Source organism: Saimiri boliviensis, chromosome 7 (assembly GCF_048565385.1).
Source record: "Saimiri boliviensis isolate mSaiBol1 chromosome 7, mSaiBol1.pri, whole genome shotgun sequence".
In the NCBI taxonomy this organism is placed as follows: domain Eukaryota; kingdom Metazoa; phylum Chordata; class Mammalia; order Primates; family Cebidae; genus Saimiri; species Saimiri boliviensis.
The window spans coordinates 114,507,253-114,523,276 of NC_133455.1; the positions used below are offsets into that span (position 1 = coordinate 114,507,253).

General features: G+C 34.4%; 1 protein-coding gene and 1 non-coding gene across 7 annotated transcripts in view; both read left to right on the plus strand.

Moving 5' to 3' along the window:
• The window catches only part of EPS8 (EGFR pathway substrate 8, signaling adaptor), a 164,240-nt gene that overhangs the window by 102,033 nt on the left and 46,183 nt on the right, over nucleotides 1-16,024 (plus strand). For all 6 annotated transcript variants that reach the window (XM_074403255.1, XM_039461656.2, XM_039461654.2 and 3 more), the window contains exons 4-8: nucleotides 9,043-9,110; nucleotides 10,430-10,591; nucleotides 10,720-10,869; nucleotides 13,716-13,798; nucleotides 14,356-14,492. In XM_074403255.1, the coding sequence (XP_074259356.1) occupies nucleotides 9,043-9,110; nucleotides 10,430-10,591; nucleotides 10,720-10,869; nucleotides 13,716-13,798; nucleotides 14,356-14,492 (600 nt within the window). The remainder of the gene's footprint in view (nucleotides 1-9,042; nucleotides 9,111-10,429; nucleotides 10,592-10,719; nucleotides 10,870-13,715; nucleotides 13,799-14,355; nucleotides 14,493-16,024) is intronic.
• Nucleotides 8,145-8,246, plus strand: LOC120360810 (U6 spliceosomal RNA). Its single transcript, XR_005577227.1, has one exon. It is a non-coding gene; the product is annotated as a U6 spliceosomal RNA (small nuclear RNA).

A 16,024-nucleotide genomic window follows, 5' to 3' on the forward strand; every position in this document is an offset into this window, starting at 1 on the left:
TTATATTGTGTTCTTCAGGCATTTCAGGGGCTGGAGGATGCTGCAGACAGTATCAAACCTTTTTAAGCAGGACTATCAACTCTGTGAAGGTGGCCCATGTTGGTCTTGTTCACTTCAGGATTCCCTGTGCTTATTGGCATAGTGGCTAATATACAATTTATGCTCAGTAAATACTTACAGAATAAGTGTAATGAATTAATGAGATGCAAGCAATTTGGTGTTAACTGGAGAGTACATGGTGGTGCATTGGGAAATAAGATTTAAAAAATGCGCCAGGTGTGGTGGCTCACACCTGTAATCCCAGCACTTTGGGAGTCCAAAGCGGGTGGATCATGAGATCAGGAATTCGAGACCAGCCTGACCAACATGGTGAAAACTCGTCTCTACTAAAAATACAAAAAAATTAGCTGAACATGGTGGCACAGGCCTGTAATCCCAGCTACTCAGGAGGCTGAGGCAGGAGAATTGCCTGAACCTGGGAGGCAGAGGTTGCAGTGAGCCAAGATCATGCCACTGCACTCCAGCCTGGGCGACAGAGTGAGACTTCGTCTCAAAAAAAAAAAAAAAAAAAAAAAACGGGGACCACATTACGAAAAATTATACTGAGGAATTTAGGCATTGTTTACAATGAATGAGTGGCCTTTGATATGTTTCAGTCAAGGTAATAATAGGTCAGATTTGTCCTGGCTCACTCTGGTAGTAATATTGAGGATGAATTTGATGAATATGGATAGAAATAGGTGAATCAGAGACCTAAGTAATATGGTAAATTAGACATCTATTAATAGCCTAAAGACTTTTAATAAGGAAAAAGAGTATTAATCCTCTCACAAATACCACAAATCTAAAATCTAGAGAGCTAAGAAATAAGAATAGAAAATAGGACTCACTTGTACATTTTAATGTTTATATTGTGTTAGAAGCAACTTTATAAAATCTTAGATCCAATGATTGAAAATCTTTATCTTTTTTAGATGAAGTCTTGCTCTGTTGCCCAGACTGGAGTGCATTGGTGCCATCTTAGCCCACTGTAACCTCCGCCTCCCGGGTTTAAGCTATTCTCTTCCCTAAGCCTCCAAAGTAGCAGAGACTAAAAGCACCTGCCACTGCGCGCAGCTAATTTTTGTATTTTTAGTAGAGACGTGGTTGCTCACACCTGTAATCCCAGCACTTTGGGAGGCCAAGGCTGATGAATTACCTGAGTTCAGGAGTTCGAGACCAGCCTGGAAAATCGTTAGCTTTTAAGCAGTAAATTTTTATTTTCCCCCTTTTACATATAAAGCAAAGTGAGGCCCCCTTTTCAAGTTAGGTGATTATCAAAGTCACATAATTTAAATCTTGATTCCAAGGTAACCATTTTGTGTACTGTGATGAAAATGAGCAGTGTATAGATAAAATCAGATAGAAAGAGATGGATAGAAGGGCAAATCTAAGAAGCATTTATAGGGAAGAAAGAAGTATTAGCAACGTATTGGCTTTAGAATTAGTATGGCCTTAAGTTGCAGGTGTGGTTTATTTTCCTTTTGTTTCTAATACCCACCACTGACTCTCAACATGCTGCACAAAGACATTCACACAGTGCCTTCCTTCTGAGAGTTCTCAGAAAATTCCTATGGAATGAATGGACAGATGGATGAATGACAAGGGAGAAATATGTTCGTGTTTTGAAGATAGCTTTGCAATAAACAGATTCTAGTTGAAGTTTTTTTTTTTAAGGTATCTTTGGGAGTGCTTAGCATCCCAGTCTGCATAGTTTTAACTTATATATAGGGTCTGTTATCACATGCTAGAGACTTGCATGTTACAACAACATGGAAAAGAGACAGGATGGAGACCCAGCCATATGGAAAAAGCAGCCCTAAATATTCAAAAGGGAGATGAATCTGAAAGATTTGGTGTAAAGGTAAGGAATGCAGCTCCTGAGTTTCACAGCATATAAGCTAACATACACACACATGACCCTTTGTCACAAAGAAGAGATTATATGTATCTTCAAAACATGAACATATTTCTCCCTTATCATTCATCCATCTGTCCTTTCATTCCACAGGCATTTTCTAAGAACTCTCAGAGGGAAGGCACTATGTGTGTGTTTTTGTGCAGTGTGTTGAGAGACAGTGGCGGATATTAGAGAAAAGAAACCACATCTGCAACTTAGTGTGTGCTAGCAGTGTCTCTTCTTAACTGGAAATTTAGTAAAGAAGATATAGTTTGTGATATAGTTTGCTTTTTCACAGTTTATGCATCTGATTTAAAATTTATCCTTTTACAATTTTAAATGAGTTTAAAACATCTTCCAAGAATTAATTTGCCTTCATGGGTGGCACATGAACATCTTTGTAATATGAGGATACTATTTTGTGCACTGGAACATGCATGTTTACAGTGACTGACACTGTTTTTTACACACTGACCACAGTCTAGACACTCTATCTGAAGTTTCGTGCAGAGTTTTTTATGAGAACACTTTTCGGGTCTGACATCATAATGGGCCACCCAGATTGCTTCTACTGAATGTGCTCAGAGAGGCAGCAGGGGTTTTGGAGGCCGAAGGATCTGAATCACAGTACTGCTACCAGTTGGCTGCTGTTTTTCTCAAATGATTGGCCCCAGTTTCCTCATCTAAAAAATAAAAAAGATAATAATTCTGTGGTAAGTTATATGAGAAAACAGAAGTAATGACCTTATCATGGGAATGGAGAGTGGTACTGGAGAGTCACTGACTGTCCTGGGTCCTCAGATTCATCAAGATTCTCAATTTTAATATTTTGATATTAACCTCAAATGATGTTAGATAAGTAATTATAGAGATACTTTAATAGAATCAAGAGATAACTTTCATTATATATTTTAAAACTTATATTCCATGTATTACTCCCTATAATGCTCTAGAAATATTTTTTAATAAATAGTATAAATGTATTGTGTACTATGCTTGTATATGACAATAAATTTGCTTATTTGAGGACATAGTAATTTATTCAAGGAAAATAATGAAATATACTGCAATTTTAATAACTCTATTTTGTCATTTTAAAATTATTATACAAGCAGTTTCCAAGCCAGCATGTAAAAGACTCTGAATCATTGTCATTCTTGATGCCATAACACTTACTTAGGAAGATAAGTATTAATTTCTTTTTCCTCCAGTTATCTCGTGACAGTAATATTTTATTTAGCTACTGTTATCAGGATATTGGAAATTTTATGTTTTTTTCAGCTAGCCTGTTTGTCAGAGTCTTTAAGCACTGAAATTTAAAATCATTTTTAAGGGAAATACTTGTAAAGTATATTAAATATTCCCTTCCCTCGGGTGTGGCAGCTGTAATCTCTTCTTGGTGACAAAGGGTCATGTGTGTGCACATTAGCTTATGGGCTGTGACACTCAGGGGCTGCATTCCTTACCTTTACACCAAACCATTCAGGTTCATTTCCCTTTTGAATATTTAGGGCTGCTTTTTCCATGTGACTGGGTCTCAAGCCTGTTTCTTTTCCGTGTTGTTGTAACATGCAAGCTTCTACCATGGCTTCTGCTACTATGGGGTGGGAAACTAGATAGAAAATGTTCTTAGTAAATAGGTTCTAAGTGGGGATTTGAGAGGCTTTTCCACTAGAATCTATAGGTTAAAGATGCACATTTTAATGTATAGACATGGTGACATCTCTAACAAATACTCAGAGAATTTCAGTTATTTAAGTGTCGATAGGTATTATGCTATGTTCTGAATAGCTGGACTTTCAAGAAAGATAACTTCTTTTAAAATTAGATACAGCTTAATTTGGAATGTGATCATTTCATAAATTATCAACTGCTTAAAGTCATTTATGTCTAGAAAATTCATTTCATTGAATTACGAGTTAGTAGTACTTTGTTGTCATTACCAACATCTACAGTTAACTTCGAGATTTTATTATTGGGCAGACAAATAATATTGGATCAGTATGATAGACAGGTACTCTTTTAAGTCTTATTTTATTATATTATTATTATTATTTGAGATAGTGTCTTGCTTTGTCACCCAGGCTGAAGTGCCCTGGTACAATCTCAGCTCACTACAATCCCTACATCCTGAGTTCAAGTAATTTTTCTGCCTCAGCCTCCTGAGTAGCCGAGATTACAGGCATGTGTCATCACACCCACCTAATTTTGGGATTTTTAGTAGAGACAGCCTTTCACCATGTTGGCCAGGCTGGTCAAGGAGTGATCACTTGAGATCACTTCTGATCTCAAGTGATCTGCCAGCCTGGGCCTCCCAAGTACTAGGATTACAGGTGTTAGCCACCATGCTGGCCTTAAGTCTTATTTTAACCTTAATTTTAAACTGCTTTGTGATGTTAACAAATAGAAAAATATATTTGTGTTCTTACTGTTTTGTTTTTTCTTCTCAAGGAGGTGCTGGTAATAATTGAGTATAAGTAACCTATAAACTGCATAGTGAATTTGTGTATAATTGGGTTTACTATGAACTTTAGTTCTACACAATGCTTGATTCAACTCTCTCATAGCTGTGTTTCTGAATTTTCCAACATACCCATACTTTATGTTGTCCTTTTCATACCTAGCTTGCTTTCTCTTCTTGTCTCTCTCTAGCTCCTGATCTTGGTTTGGAGCTAGTCTCTCTATTTAATTGTTATAATTAAAGCCCAAGCAATTTCTTACACATTCAAGTAGCAATTAAGAGTTAAAACCTGTTTCTCTCTTGCCCATCCTTATTATTTATGGTATGTATTTTACTCAGAGAAAACACTGAACTTTTTTTTTTTTTTTTTAACAGAACAAAGTGTTTTTTGGGGAAATTCTTAAGATGCAAATGGCTTATAATTCATTAAGGAGCATCAGGAAATTGAGCTAAATGTTAGAGTCAAAAATATAGCTTGGTAGAATGTGGCAGAGCAGTTGACTCAAAAAGACAGTTTGGCAGTTTTCCCAACTTAGCTGAATTTTTTTTTGTTTTTTTGTTTTTTTGTTTTTTGTTTTGTTTTGTTTTGTTTTTTGAGACCGAGTTTCGCTCTTGTTACCCAGGCTGGAGTGCAATGGCGCGATCTCGGCTCACTGCAACCTCTCCTCCTGGGTTCAAGCAATTCTCCTGCCTCAGCCTCCTGAGAAGCTAGGATTACAGGCACATGCCACCATGCCCAGCTAATTTTTGTATTTTTTAGTAGAGACGGGGTTTCACCATGTTGACCAGGATGGTCTTGATCTCTCGACCTCGTGATCCACCCACCTCGGCCTCCCAAAGTGCTGGGATTACAGGCTTGAGCCACCGTGCCCGGCCTCAGCTGAAAATTTTAAAGCTCCTTTTTAACTCATGAAATAAGCAATTTTAATAATTTGTTGAACAGGCCAATAAAATTAATTCTTAAATAATGTAGTTTTTAAGAAATTATTTTATTTTTCGTAATGGTATATTGGTTCAGATACTCATTTGTCAAACTGTGATTGTAGTTGCCTGATAATGAGAGCTTGTAATTATCATTCAGTGCTCCTCGCTGGTTCCCATTAAGCATCTCTCCTCTATGGAATAAATATACTGAGACACTAAACTAGTGGGAAAGGAATTCTCCTTTACTGTGTTTGAAATTTTTTAAAGTATAAAGTAATATGAGCTCTAATCCACTGTTTTATTTAGAGAGAGGAATATTCAGCAAATGCTTTTATGTTACTTTTTTCTTGTTAATGGCCAAATCCTTACTTTCTAAGGAAGATTTTTATTTTTAGAGAAAGAAATTTCTAAAAGTTAGCTGTATTTCTGAATATTAGCTGTTTCAAATATTGTTATATTATGCATAAACAACAATGCAGTTAAGGGAATACCAACATCTGGATGCTTTTTATAGCTGTAGTTCTACTGATTAAAGAATTAAATGAAACCTAAATTTAGTATTTCTGATCTGGGAGTTGAATATCAATTTTTAAATCGTGTATAATACTAAAGTTGCATGTAAAGATTTTTCATCATTGGTTACTGAATTCACCTAATTCTGTCTGTTTGGAGATGTACATTCTGGGCCATGACATAAAGGTTAATAGGGAAAATAGTGAAACACAACCAGTGGTTCTGTAGGCAAGTAAGTTTCATCCTACCTCTAACCGATCTGAGAGAGATAGGCGGGGCCTGGAGAAGGGGAAATAGATTTACTCTTGTGTTGGAAATTGAGCAGCTTGTAATAGTAGAAACCTAAAACCCTACTGCCATATTTATTCATTTATTTATTATTTAATGTGCCATTTGACCATATTTACATTCTTAATTTGGAAAGGAAAATGTTCTGCTTAAAGAGATAGTATATAGTAAATGAGTTGCACACTGTTTTATAAAGTTCATTCTATCTTGCAGCCAAGGATGAGAACCACTATTATTAGCAAAAGTGTTGAATTTCATTAGAGGATTCATCTTGAGTAGTGTCGAGAGATTTTAGTTAGGCTTTTTATACTGCTTTAAGGCTTTGGTGCGATTTTTAGCTTACGAGCTAATTACTATTTATACCAGTTCTTGTGAATACATATGATTCTCATAAAAAAGAAATGTATTATAATTGCCTTTTAGGAAATTTCTTTCAAAATTGCCTATTAAAATGTTAATATTAACCTTTATTTGTGCATTGACTTAAAAATCACTGGAACTACTAGTTTATTTATAAATCCATTTTGTGGCATTTATACATTTTTAGGATCTTTAAAAGGTAGTTTCTTATACTACTTATTTATTGTGCAACATAGGAGAGAGCAGCTTAGGAATTCCTAAAGTGGGTTCTTAATTTGGAATATTAGAAACGGTACCATATCTTCTAGGCAATCAGAGTGATCAGTTTATGTCATACTGTTTAAAATGCTATCATATAGTTTTTCTTTCCATTTCTGTATATTATGTTTCTGTGAGATTGGGAAACTATGTGTTAGGAAATTGGGCAGTCAAGGATAAATTCTTAATGCTTCATAATGAGAATATCTAAGTAGAAACACAGTATTTCAGATCTTCAACTGTATTTGCCAGTCACTTACCTGTAAGACAGGCATTTGAACATGCAAGAGCTGCCATATCATGACTGGGTGTCATGGCAGCCACTGCCATTTCTTTTACTGTCCTAAGGTCAGATCAAAGCAAGCAGAACCCTCCTGCTCTGAATCTATCATAAACAATTGTGTTAGAGTATGGTGAACCAGTGACTTGGAAATGGTGATTATTTCTAGATGTGCTTTTGTGAAATATATTTCTGAATTATATATTGTAATACAAGAGTCATAATGGTTCTCCCAAGGACAGTTATCCATGTGTTAATATCTTACACTGATGAATTCTCATCAACTAATCAGAAAAATCATGGTTGTCCACTTTTAAAAAATATATAGAATACAGTCCTGTAAGTGAAGGTTTATGTTTTGTTATACTGGAAGAGAAAATTTTAGGTGAAACCATATCTTTCTTTTTGATGACGTTATTTTGGTAGGACCAGATGGATCATACTTCTTCAGGTCATCATCCAAACAAAAAAAGAAAGGTAGTAGAGAGTGAATTTTTTAGTGCATCTGTTTTTATTAAGTAATTTAATGCTGCAAAAGCAAAAATGGAATGTATTGGAATATCAGAGTAATATTGTTTTAAGGACATGGAGATTTTAATCTAAATTTTAAAAGTAAATATAAATGAAAAGTTACTTTCATATGTGTTGTACAATGAAAATTTGTTAAAGTTGTCTTAAACTTCTGTGTTAACATTCTGAATCTGCATATGTTCATATGCACTTTATATTTTTTGTACTTGCTCTGCTTTCATGTTCAGCAGAACTTTTCAAACAACTTATCTACTATAGAATATCTATATTAACTGAAAGAAATAGTTTTGCAAAAAAAATAGGTTGTTGGGAGAGCTAAGGTATATCTATATGCTAGATGTTAATGCCTTAAGGGTCTTTGGGTTTGACCTTGTTTAACCCTTTTATTTTACAGTAAGGGTGCTGAGGCCCAGGGCATTAAGTGTCTTGTCCAAATTTTGTTTCCTACTTAGTGACGGAGCCAAAGCTGGAAGAAAAAACCTGATCATTCCCCCTTAAAGTTATTTTTCATCATAGCATTCTGTTTGGAAGAAATAGGGCAACTCTTAATTTACAAATAAGTAAGTTGCTTGATTAGAAAGTAACAAATAGTGCTCACTTTGGCAGCACATATACTAAAATTGGAATGCTACAGAGATTAGCGTGTCCTTTGTAGGGATGGCATGCAAATTCATCAAGTAATCCATATTTTTTAAAAATACAAATTTTAAAAAGAGACTAACAAATACCAAATATTGCCCACATAAATTTTATATTTTAATGGTTTTTTTTTTTTTTTTTTGGTTTTGCAGCATTTCAGAAAAGAAAATTAAAGGTTTCTTTTTGCTTTTTAAGTAGTTTGGTGCAATAACGTTCTACCTGACTTTCTTATTTTTCCTATCAACTTATATTTCTGAGACTAAGTATCACATTTGTGTGTTCTGTAGCTGTGCGAAAACTGTTAATACTTAATGGCAAGCTGTGTGATTGAATCATGGTTTAAATCTCCCCAGCATTGTCCCAGTTTGGATATTGTGAAAGGAGATGTTCCTTGTAGAGCCTATTATTTTAATAATGTAGTCTAACACATATAATACAGTATCTATGACAATATTTGTAATTATATTTTTATATCAGTGCAGTAACAGATAAAATTTATAAGCCAGTTGTAATCTATTTGTCAAACAGTAGGTCCCTAACTGATTAAAAAAAAAAAAAGCCATTAGATAAAATAACTTTTTTTCTTACAATATTTATAATCTTGTTAACCTTTGGAATTCTAAAAATGTATAGTGGATCAAATTGTTCTTGCCTATTATTTAGAATTTCTTGTGGTTTTTAGATTTACTGTAAATAATGAGTGTTTTCAGATACACCACACAATGGTGACTTGTCAACTACTGTATTTATATGTGAGATAGACTAGTTTTAGAGATAGCCACATGATACCAGTATATGAACATCAGTCTCTTAGAAGACAAATAATGGCTTTTTCAATTTCTCTTTCAGAACAAAGGAAGAATTATGCACGGGACAGTGTCAGCAGTGTGTCAGATATATCTCAATACCGTGTTGAAGTAAGATGCTTTGGCCTTTGCTAGTGTTTAGAGTGACCCTTGAGGAACATAAAAATTGGAAGTTAAATCAGAATTATGCTTTATTTCATTTTTATGATGTCTTTTAAGTTTCACTGACGTTTTTGTTTAGATTTTTTAAAACAGATGTTTCATGGTCTGTTTTCATAAAGAATGATTTAAAATCATAACTGCTACTCATTTATCATTGCCTCTCATTTCATTTAAAATAGGATAAGGGCTTCTACTTTGTACTATAGAATCTTCTTGAAATTAAACCTTTGATAGTTTCAGTGAACAGTTTAGTTTTTAGTGTAACTAAAATTATTACTAGTTCTAGTTAAATAACAGTTTCTTTTTTAGTTTTTGCTCTGCTATCTTTTAAAATATTTGCTCTTGGCCGGGCGCGGTGGCTCAAGCCTGTAATCCCAGCACTTTGGTAGGCCGAGGCGGGTGGATCACAAGGTCAAGAGATCAAGACCATCCTGGTCAACATGGTGAAACCCCATCTCTACTAAAAATACAAAACATTAGCTGGGCATGGTGGCGCGTGCCTGTAATCCCAGCTAATCAGGAGGTTGAGGCAGGAGAATTGCTTGAACCCAGGAGGCGGAGGTTGCGGTGAGCCGAGATCGTGCCATTGCACTCCAGCCTGGGTAACAAGAGCAAAACTCCGTCTCAAAAAAAAAAAAAAAGATATTTGCTCTTGACTGGAATCTCACTAAATAACCTCTGCTTATAATAGAAAATATTTAAGCAGGGAAGTAATTTTTAAATTGCTCTTATTTTCAGTTTTCTACCTACCTCAAGTATGCTTGATTAAATTTAAACAGTTTTGTTTCAGTAAGTAGTTTTAGTGGATTGAATAGTTTGACAGTTGCTATAGACTAGAATTATACTGTTGCAACAATCAGTGTCCATAGTTTTAAAGCTGTCATACAGATAGCCTGCTGTTTAAATGCTGCTGTGTTCAGCATTAAAATAACCATAATAGGCTATAAAAAAGGGGAAAAGTGTATTTTAAGGGAGTATTATTTAAGCTGTTTAGAATTTGTTTTTATGTATTGTTTATGTAGTTCAACATGTTTCAATATGAAACAGATTTAGGTGTCTTATGAGTCAAAATGCCATTTCTTCTATTCAACAAAAACCAGTTTGGCTTTATTTTCTCAATAAGATAGTTATGAAGTTTTAAGAGTACTTTGTGTTTGTCCTTCTCTGCTAGCCGACCTCAGGTTAATTTGATTTTCTTTTGGAAAATGTGTGCTAAGAGGTTGTATGTGTTTGTGTTATAAATCTTTTTCCTTTTTGCGAATCTTAAGCACTTGACTACCTTTGTCCTGGATCGGAAAGATGCTATGATCACTGTGGACGATGGAATAAGGAAGCTGAAATTGCTTGATGCCAAGGGCAAAGTATGGACTCAAGATATGATTCTTCAAGTAGATGACAGAGCTGTGAGCCTGATTGATTTAGAATCAAAGGCAAGTTTGTAAAATATATACTATTTTATTTTTAAGACAGCCTCACAAATGTTAATGTTTATAATCAGGTCAGATTGTTTGAAAATGGGTTGAAATTTGACAAAATAAAATATTTACTTTATTTGTAGAATGAACTGGAGAATTTTCCTCTAAACACAATCCAGCACTGCCAAGCTGTGATGCACTCATGCAGCTATGATTCAATTCTTGCCCTGGTATGCAAAGAGCCAACCCAGAACAAGCCAGATCTTCATCTCTTCCAATGTGATGAGGTTAAGGTAAAAGAATGGCGAACTTTTTTTTACCTCTTTAAGCAGATGTTCTGGCAGCTTTTGAATTACCTATTTTGATAATATATCTGGATATTAGGGACTAGATTTTTAGTTTCTGAGAAACTCATAACGAAAACAAATACCTTAGTATCTTCCTTAGGATTTCCGTGGCAGGTAAATAAAGAAATTAGGGTGATATTAATAAAATCAGGGGCAAGCACAGTGGCTCACGCTTATAATCCCAGTGCTTTGGGAGGCCAAGGCTGTAAGGTGGCTTGCAGCCAGGATTTCAAGCCCAGCCTGGACAACATAGCGGGACCCAGTCTCTACTAAAAAGGTTTTAAAAATTAGCCAGATGTGGTTGTACATACTTGTAGTCTCACCTACTCAGGTGACTGAGGGAAGAAGATCTCTTGAACCCAGAGTTGAAGATTACAGTGAGCGATGATCACCCCTCTGCACTCCAGCCTGGGCAACAGAATGAGACTGTGTCTCTTAAAAATAAGATGCATTCTGTTTATTTTTTAAAAGTAGATAATATATTCAATTCACATCAAGTGCCTTATAATTAAAAATTGATTGTTCAGAAATCATGCTTTGTAGACAATAAATAATCATGCAATCCTAATTTATTCTGCACTAATGACATAGCATGGATTACTGCAATGAAGCACTTAGACATTTCCCACGATATTGATTTAAAGTTCACCATTTAATTATGTGGCTTGAATCATTGCTCAAGATTTGTAATTCCCAAATGATATGTGAAAATAGTTGAACCAGTAATAACAGGCTAGCTCCTGAAAGTTTCTACTTGAAAGTACAGTGTAATTTCAAATGATTATAATTTGTGATGCTTTATTGGACCTTAGAAGTTATCTTCAACCTTGAATGTGTTTATTTCCTGAGTTGTTTTCTTTGAAAGAGAAATCATTTTATGTTAATTTGTACTTTGCCAAAGCAGTCATTTAACATTTTGATGATATATTATAAAATATCCATGTAATTTTATTTTATAAAGAAATTCTAGGAGATTAGGACAGTCACTTGATCTTTTCTATATTTTTGACATTTAAACATGATAAAGTAAGATTGACTGTAAACAGTGTATTTTATAATTTTCTTCTAATTTCGATTTACATCATAGATGACTCTCTAAAAATATTCTTTGAAAAGAACTGACATTTAGGTAATTTGAGTAAGTGATATTCATCAGATTTTTGTATAGTGCCTTTTGAAAGTCATAAGTATATTATAATTTTTGAAAGGTTAGATATAATCAACAAATATTAAAGGGAGTATTTTGCTTTGATATATAGTGAAATTTAATTCAAACATTTTATAAACCAGAGGCCTAAGTTAAAACACATTTCAAATTTGATGTTTGTGTTTGTGCTCTAAAAAGCCCCCTGGGAGCTAAGAGTTACTATGCTGTGTAAAGTTTCTGGATTTTAAGTTTGGGAACAAAGGGCTTGCTTTATTTGATATGGAATGGTAATGGTAATGGATTCAAAATGGATTTACTGAATATAGTTTTGTCCTAACCCCAAAAGCTCACATACCACTAAGCACTATATGCATTTACTCATTAGTTTCATACTCCACATATGAGACATTTTTCCCTTGGCTGGTTAAAAATATAAAGGCAATGAAAAATACAGTTTCTTTTATATAACTCATTGTACAATATTGCTTTTGATTTTTAAAGTTTCTTTTTATAGGACTTCATACAATGCTTCTGCCCACCTTTGCAGTAAAATTTTTCTTAGAAATATAGTAGCCCCAGTATATGAAGTTGAAGATTCCTAGGCATCTTCAGTTTTTGTTTTGGGGTTATTTAAAAAAATTTTAGTTACATATTTTTTTCATCTTTAGTTTCAGTATCCTATGTAACAGAAAGCCTTTGACATGATGTTTGTATTGTCTTATTGAGACTAAATGCTCTTAGGAAGTCACACTGGAGTGGCATGCATTGGCACTCTCATTTAATTAGCAATGTGACCCTGGCCAGGCCCATTCATAGAAGGACTCCTCAGTTTTATTAACTGGAAGGAACTGATGAGATACTCTTTTAAGTATCCAATCATTTCTCAAATTTTATGATTATCAATGTTTACTGTAAAAGAAATACAACATATGTATTTGAGAAAACATAATTATAGGGAACAAAGAGGCACAAACATAGATGGTACATCTCATCAATAATCTAAGATAGAGTGATAATTCCTGGCTCTAAACAAACTTTGCAACCAAACAAAAACTCCTTATCTCCTAATCTCACGTTGATCCTCAAGAAAAACCCAATTGAATGTTCTTGTTGGAAAAATTGTTTGCAGAAAGTTAACTTTTACCTGAAGTCACAAAATAAAGGATTATTTAAAGAGGTACAACCTAGTATTGGGGTTTATCTCATGAGTGTATTGGATTTGCCTTAAACCCAAAGATTTGTTTTGCTGGGTTAATGGGTGTCCAATGGATCTGGAGGATGAGAAAGGGAAGGAACTCTGTTGTAGGTGTGAGAGTGCCTAACCCCTTAATTTCTTCCTAATTAGAGATTTTTACACAGTTTTATTTTTAGCGTGTGCATATCCTTTCTATTATTGCCTTTATTTAAGAATAGTTTCTTTTAAAGATAATCTTTAAAAATTTCTTCAGTTTTAAAATCTTGTCATTATAAAGTTCACCATTATAAAAACCACAAGAGTCATGTTTTGCAAGATTTTTGTGAAAAGACTTTTTGCATCAAGATACTTACTGATTCAGACAAGGAACAATCCCTTTTTCTGTTTTAACCTCCATATCAAGACTCAGAAAAATCTATAAACTTCCAGGTAACTTGTGTCTCCTTGCAGGCAAACCTAATTAGTGAAGATATTGAAAGTGCAATCAGTGACAGTAAAGGAGGGAAACAGAAGAGGAGGCCTGAGACCCTGAGGTAAAAACACTAAAAGAAGTCAAGGGGTAGAATTGATTGTTCTGTTTCTAAGGCTTTTTTTCCCCCAAAGGGTTAGAAAAGTTATTTTCTATGGAAGTATATTACTGTCTTTTGTAGATCATAACCTGTAGACTCCACACGTTTGCTCTCCCACATTTGTCAGTGTGTTTACTCCTTTTCTCTTCATATTTTCGGTCTTTCTCTGATATGGCTTCACTTGTGTTGGAAGTCAGGGTCATGAAAGATGAGTGGCGTTTTAAGAGAAGGTATCCTAGGGAAAGACAAGCTAGCCAGTAGGATTGTAATTGGTCCATGGCCCTTCCAAATCACATGAAGACTCAGAAAGAAAATCAACCTAGTTTTCAGCTGTTTTTTTTTTTTTTTTTTGTATTTCAACTGCATTTATAAATGTACATAATATGGAATGCTTGGGAAATCCTTATTGCCTCTTGATATAGTTGTTTTTGAATTTTAATAACTAGTACCACAAGCTGAGATAATTGATATGTTATAGAAATAGAGATGGTAAAAATTCTATTTGTTTTTATCTTTTTAAGGATGATTTCCAACGCAGACCCTGGCATACCGCCTCCACCCCGAGCCCCTGCCCCTGCCCCCCCTGGAACCATCACCCAGGTGGATGTTAGAAGTCGGGTGGCAGCCTGGTCTGCATGGGCAGCCGACCAAGGGGACTGTAAGTCTTCCTACAATTAATACTTATTGAACACTTACTTTGGGTTGGGACATAGTTCTTGCTTTCAAATTCTGAGGCTGATTTCAGAACTGAAGCTTGAGGTTAGTTTTAAAAAACCAAATCTTAGATAAAAGAAAGTTAAGCCTAGAATTTTGTGAAGATTATTATCTGTAAGTGTTTAGACCCACCATTTAATAAATATGGTATTAGGGTTAGCATCATTATTTTTTTAATGCTAAGAGAGGAAGTTTCACTTGATTGACATTTAAAAAGATGGTATCACAAATCACTCTGCCATGTGTGTACCTATGCAACAATCTTGCATGTTCTTCACATGTACCCCAAAACCTAAAATGCAATAGAAAAAAATAATTACCATATGATAGGAAAAAAACATAATGGTAATGGGTCCCAAAATATGTAAAGGTTTTTTTAACGATTGTACTTCAAATTATTTCCATTTATTGTTCTGTAACTACAGTGCCTTTTTGGACAAGTTTGTCCCATTCATGGAAAGGTTGTCAGGACAGTGGTTGGCTGTTGACAGTGGAGACAAGTGCAGCCATACTTGTGTGCGGCAGCATTTCACCTTGGCATTCTGTTTAAAAGCAATTATAGCATAGAACTTAGTGTTACTTTCTATGTTAGAATATTTTACTAGAATCTGAAATGTTTATAACTAAAAAATGCCTTAAAATATGTTTTGTCTGGTCTCTTCATTTTAAGGATGAATAAATTGTGATTCAGCAGGCTTCAATCTGATGAGTTCTAGAGCCTCATTCTTTTGCTTCTACTCCAGTGGGACTTCTTAACTTTCTTATTCTTTATCCAGTAAAGTGTTATTCATACAGACTATCTGGTACTGTAGTTAAACAATATAATTCATTTCTAAAAATGAGTGACCTCGGACTCTACTTGGAAGGTGCAGGGTAAAAGCTGGGCTCTGAAGCAAGACCTGATCCACCTGTGTGGTCTTGGGAAGTTATCCCTCTGTACTTCAGCCTCATCTCTAAAATGGGGATAAATAATTCATGGATTGCTATGAATCTGAAAGTAAATAATGTTAATGATAGGACCTACCACAGAATAGTAAGCATAATTTGTGGTTCTCATTTTGCCAAATTGAGTTCATTTTCTTTCTGGATTGTTTTCTGAGTTATTTAGGTTTCTTGTATTCTTAAAGGCTTTTTTCTTTAAAGGAAAAGCTGAGCTTCCAAAGACATGGAAAAAAGAACTCTTTGACGCATTCATTAAAAAATTAATTAACAGAGCTATGTGGTTTAATTTTACAACAGTTTCTGTTTTCATAAATTATGTAAATTCCTATTGATCTGTTTTGTGTTTAAAATGTGTTTAAAAGACAGTAATTTATTGTATTCTGTACTTTTTGTGTATTTATGATGTTTTCGTTGTTATTGTTTCGATGAAGAGGTGCTGAAATAAAAGAAGAATAAGACAGCTTTACAGGCATTCTGAACAAACCTGTAAAAATATATGTCAAATCTAATATAATATTTTTTAAAAACAGAGTC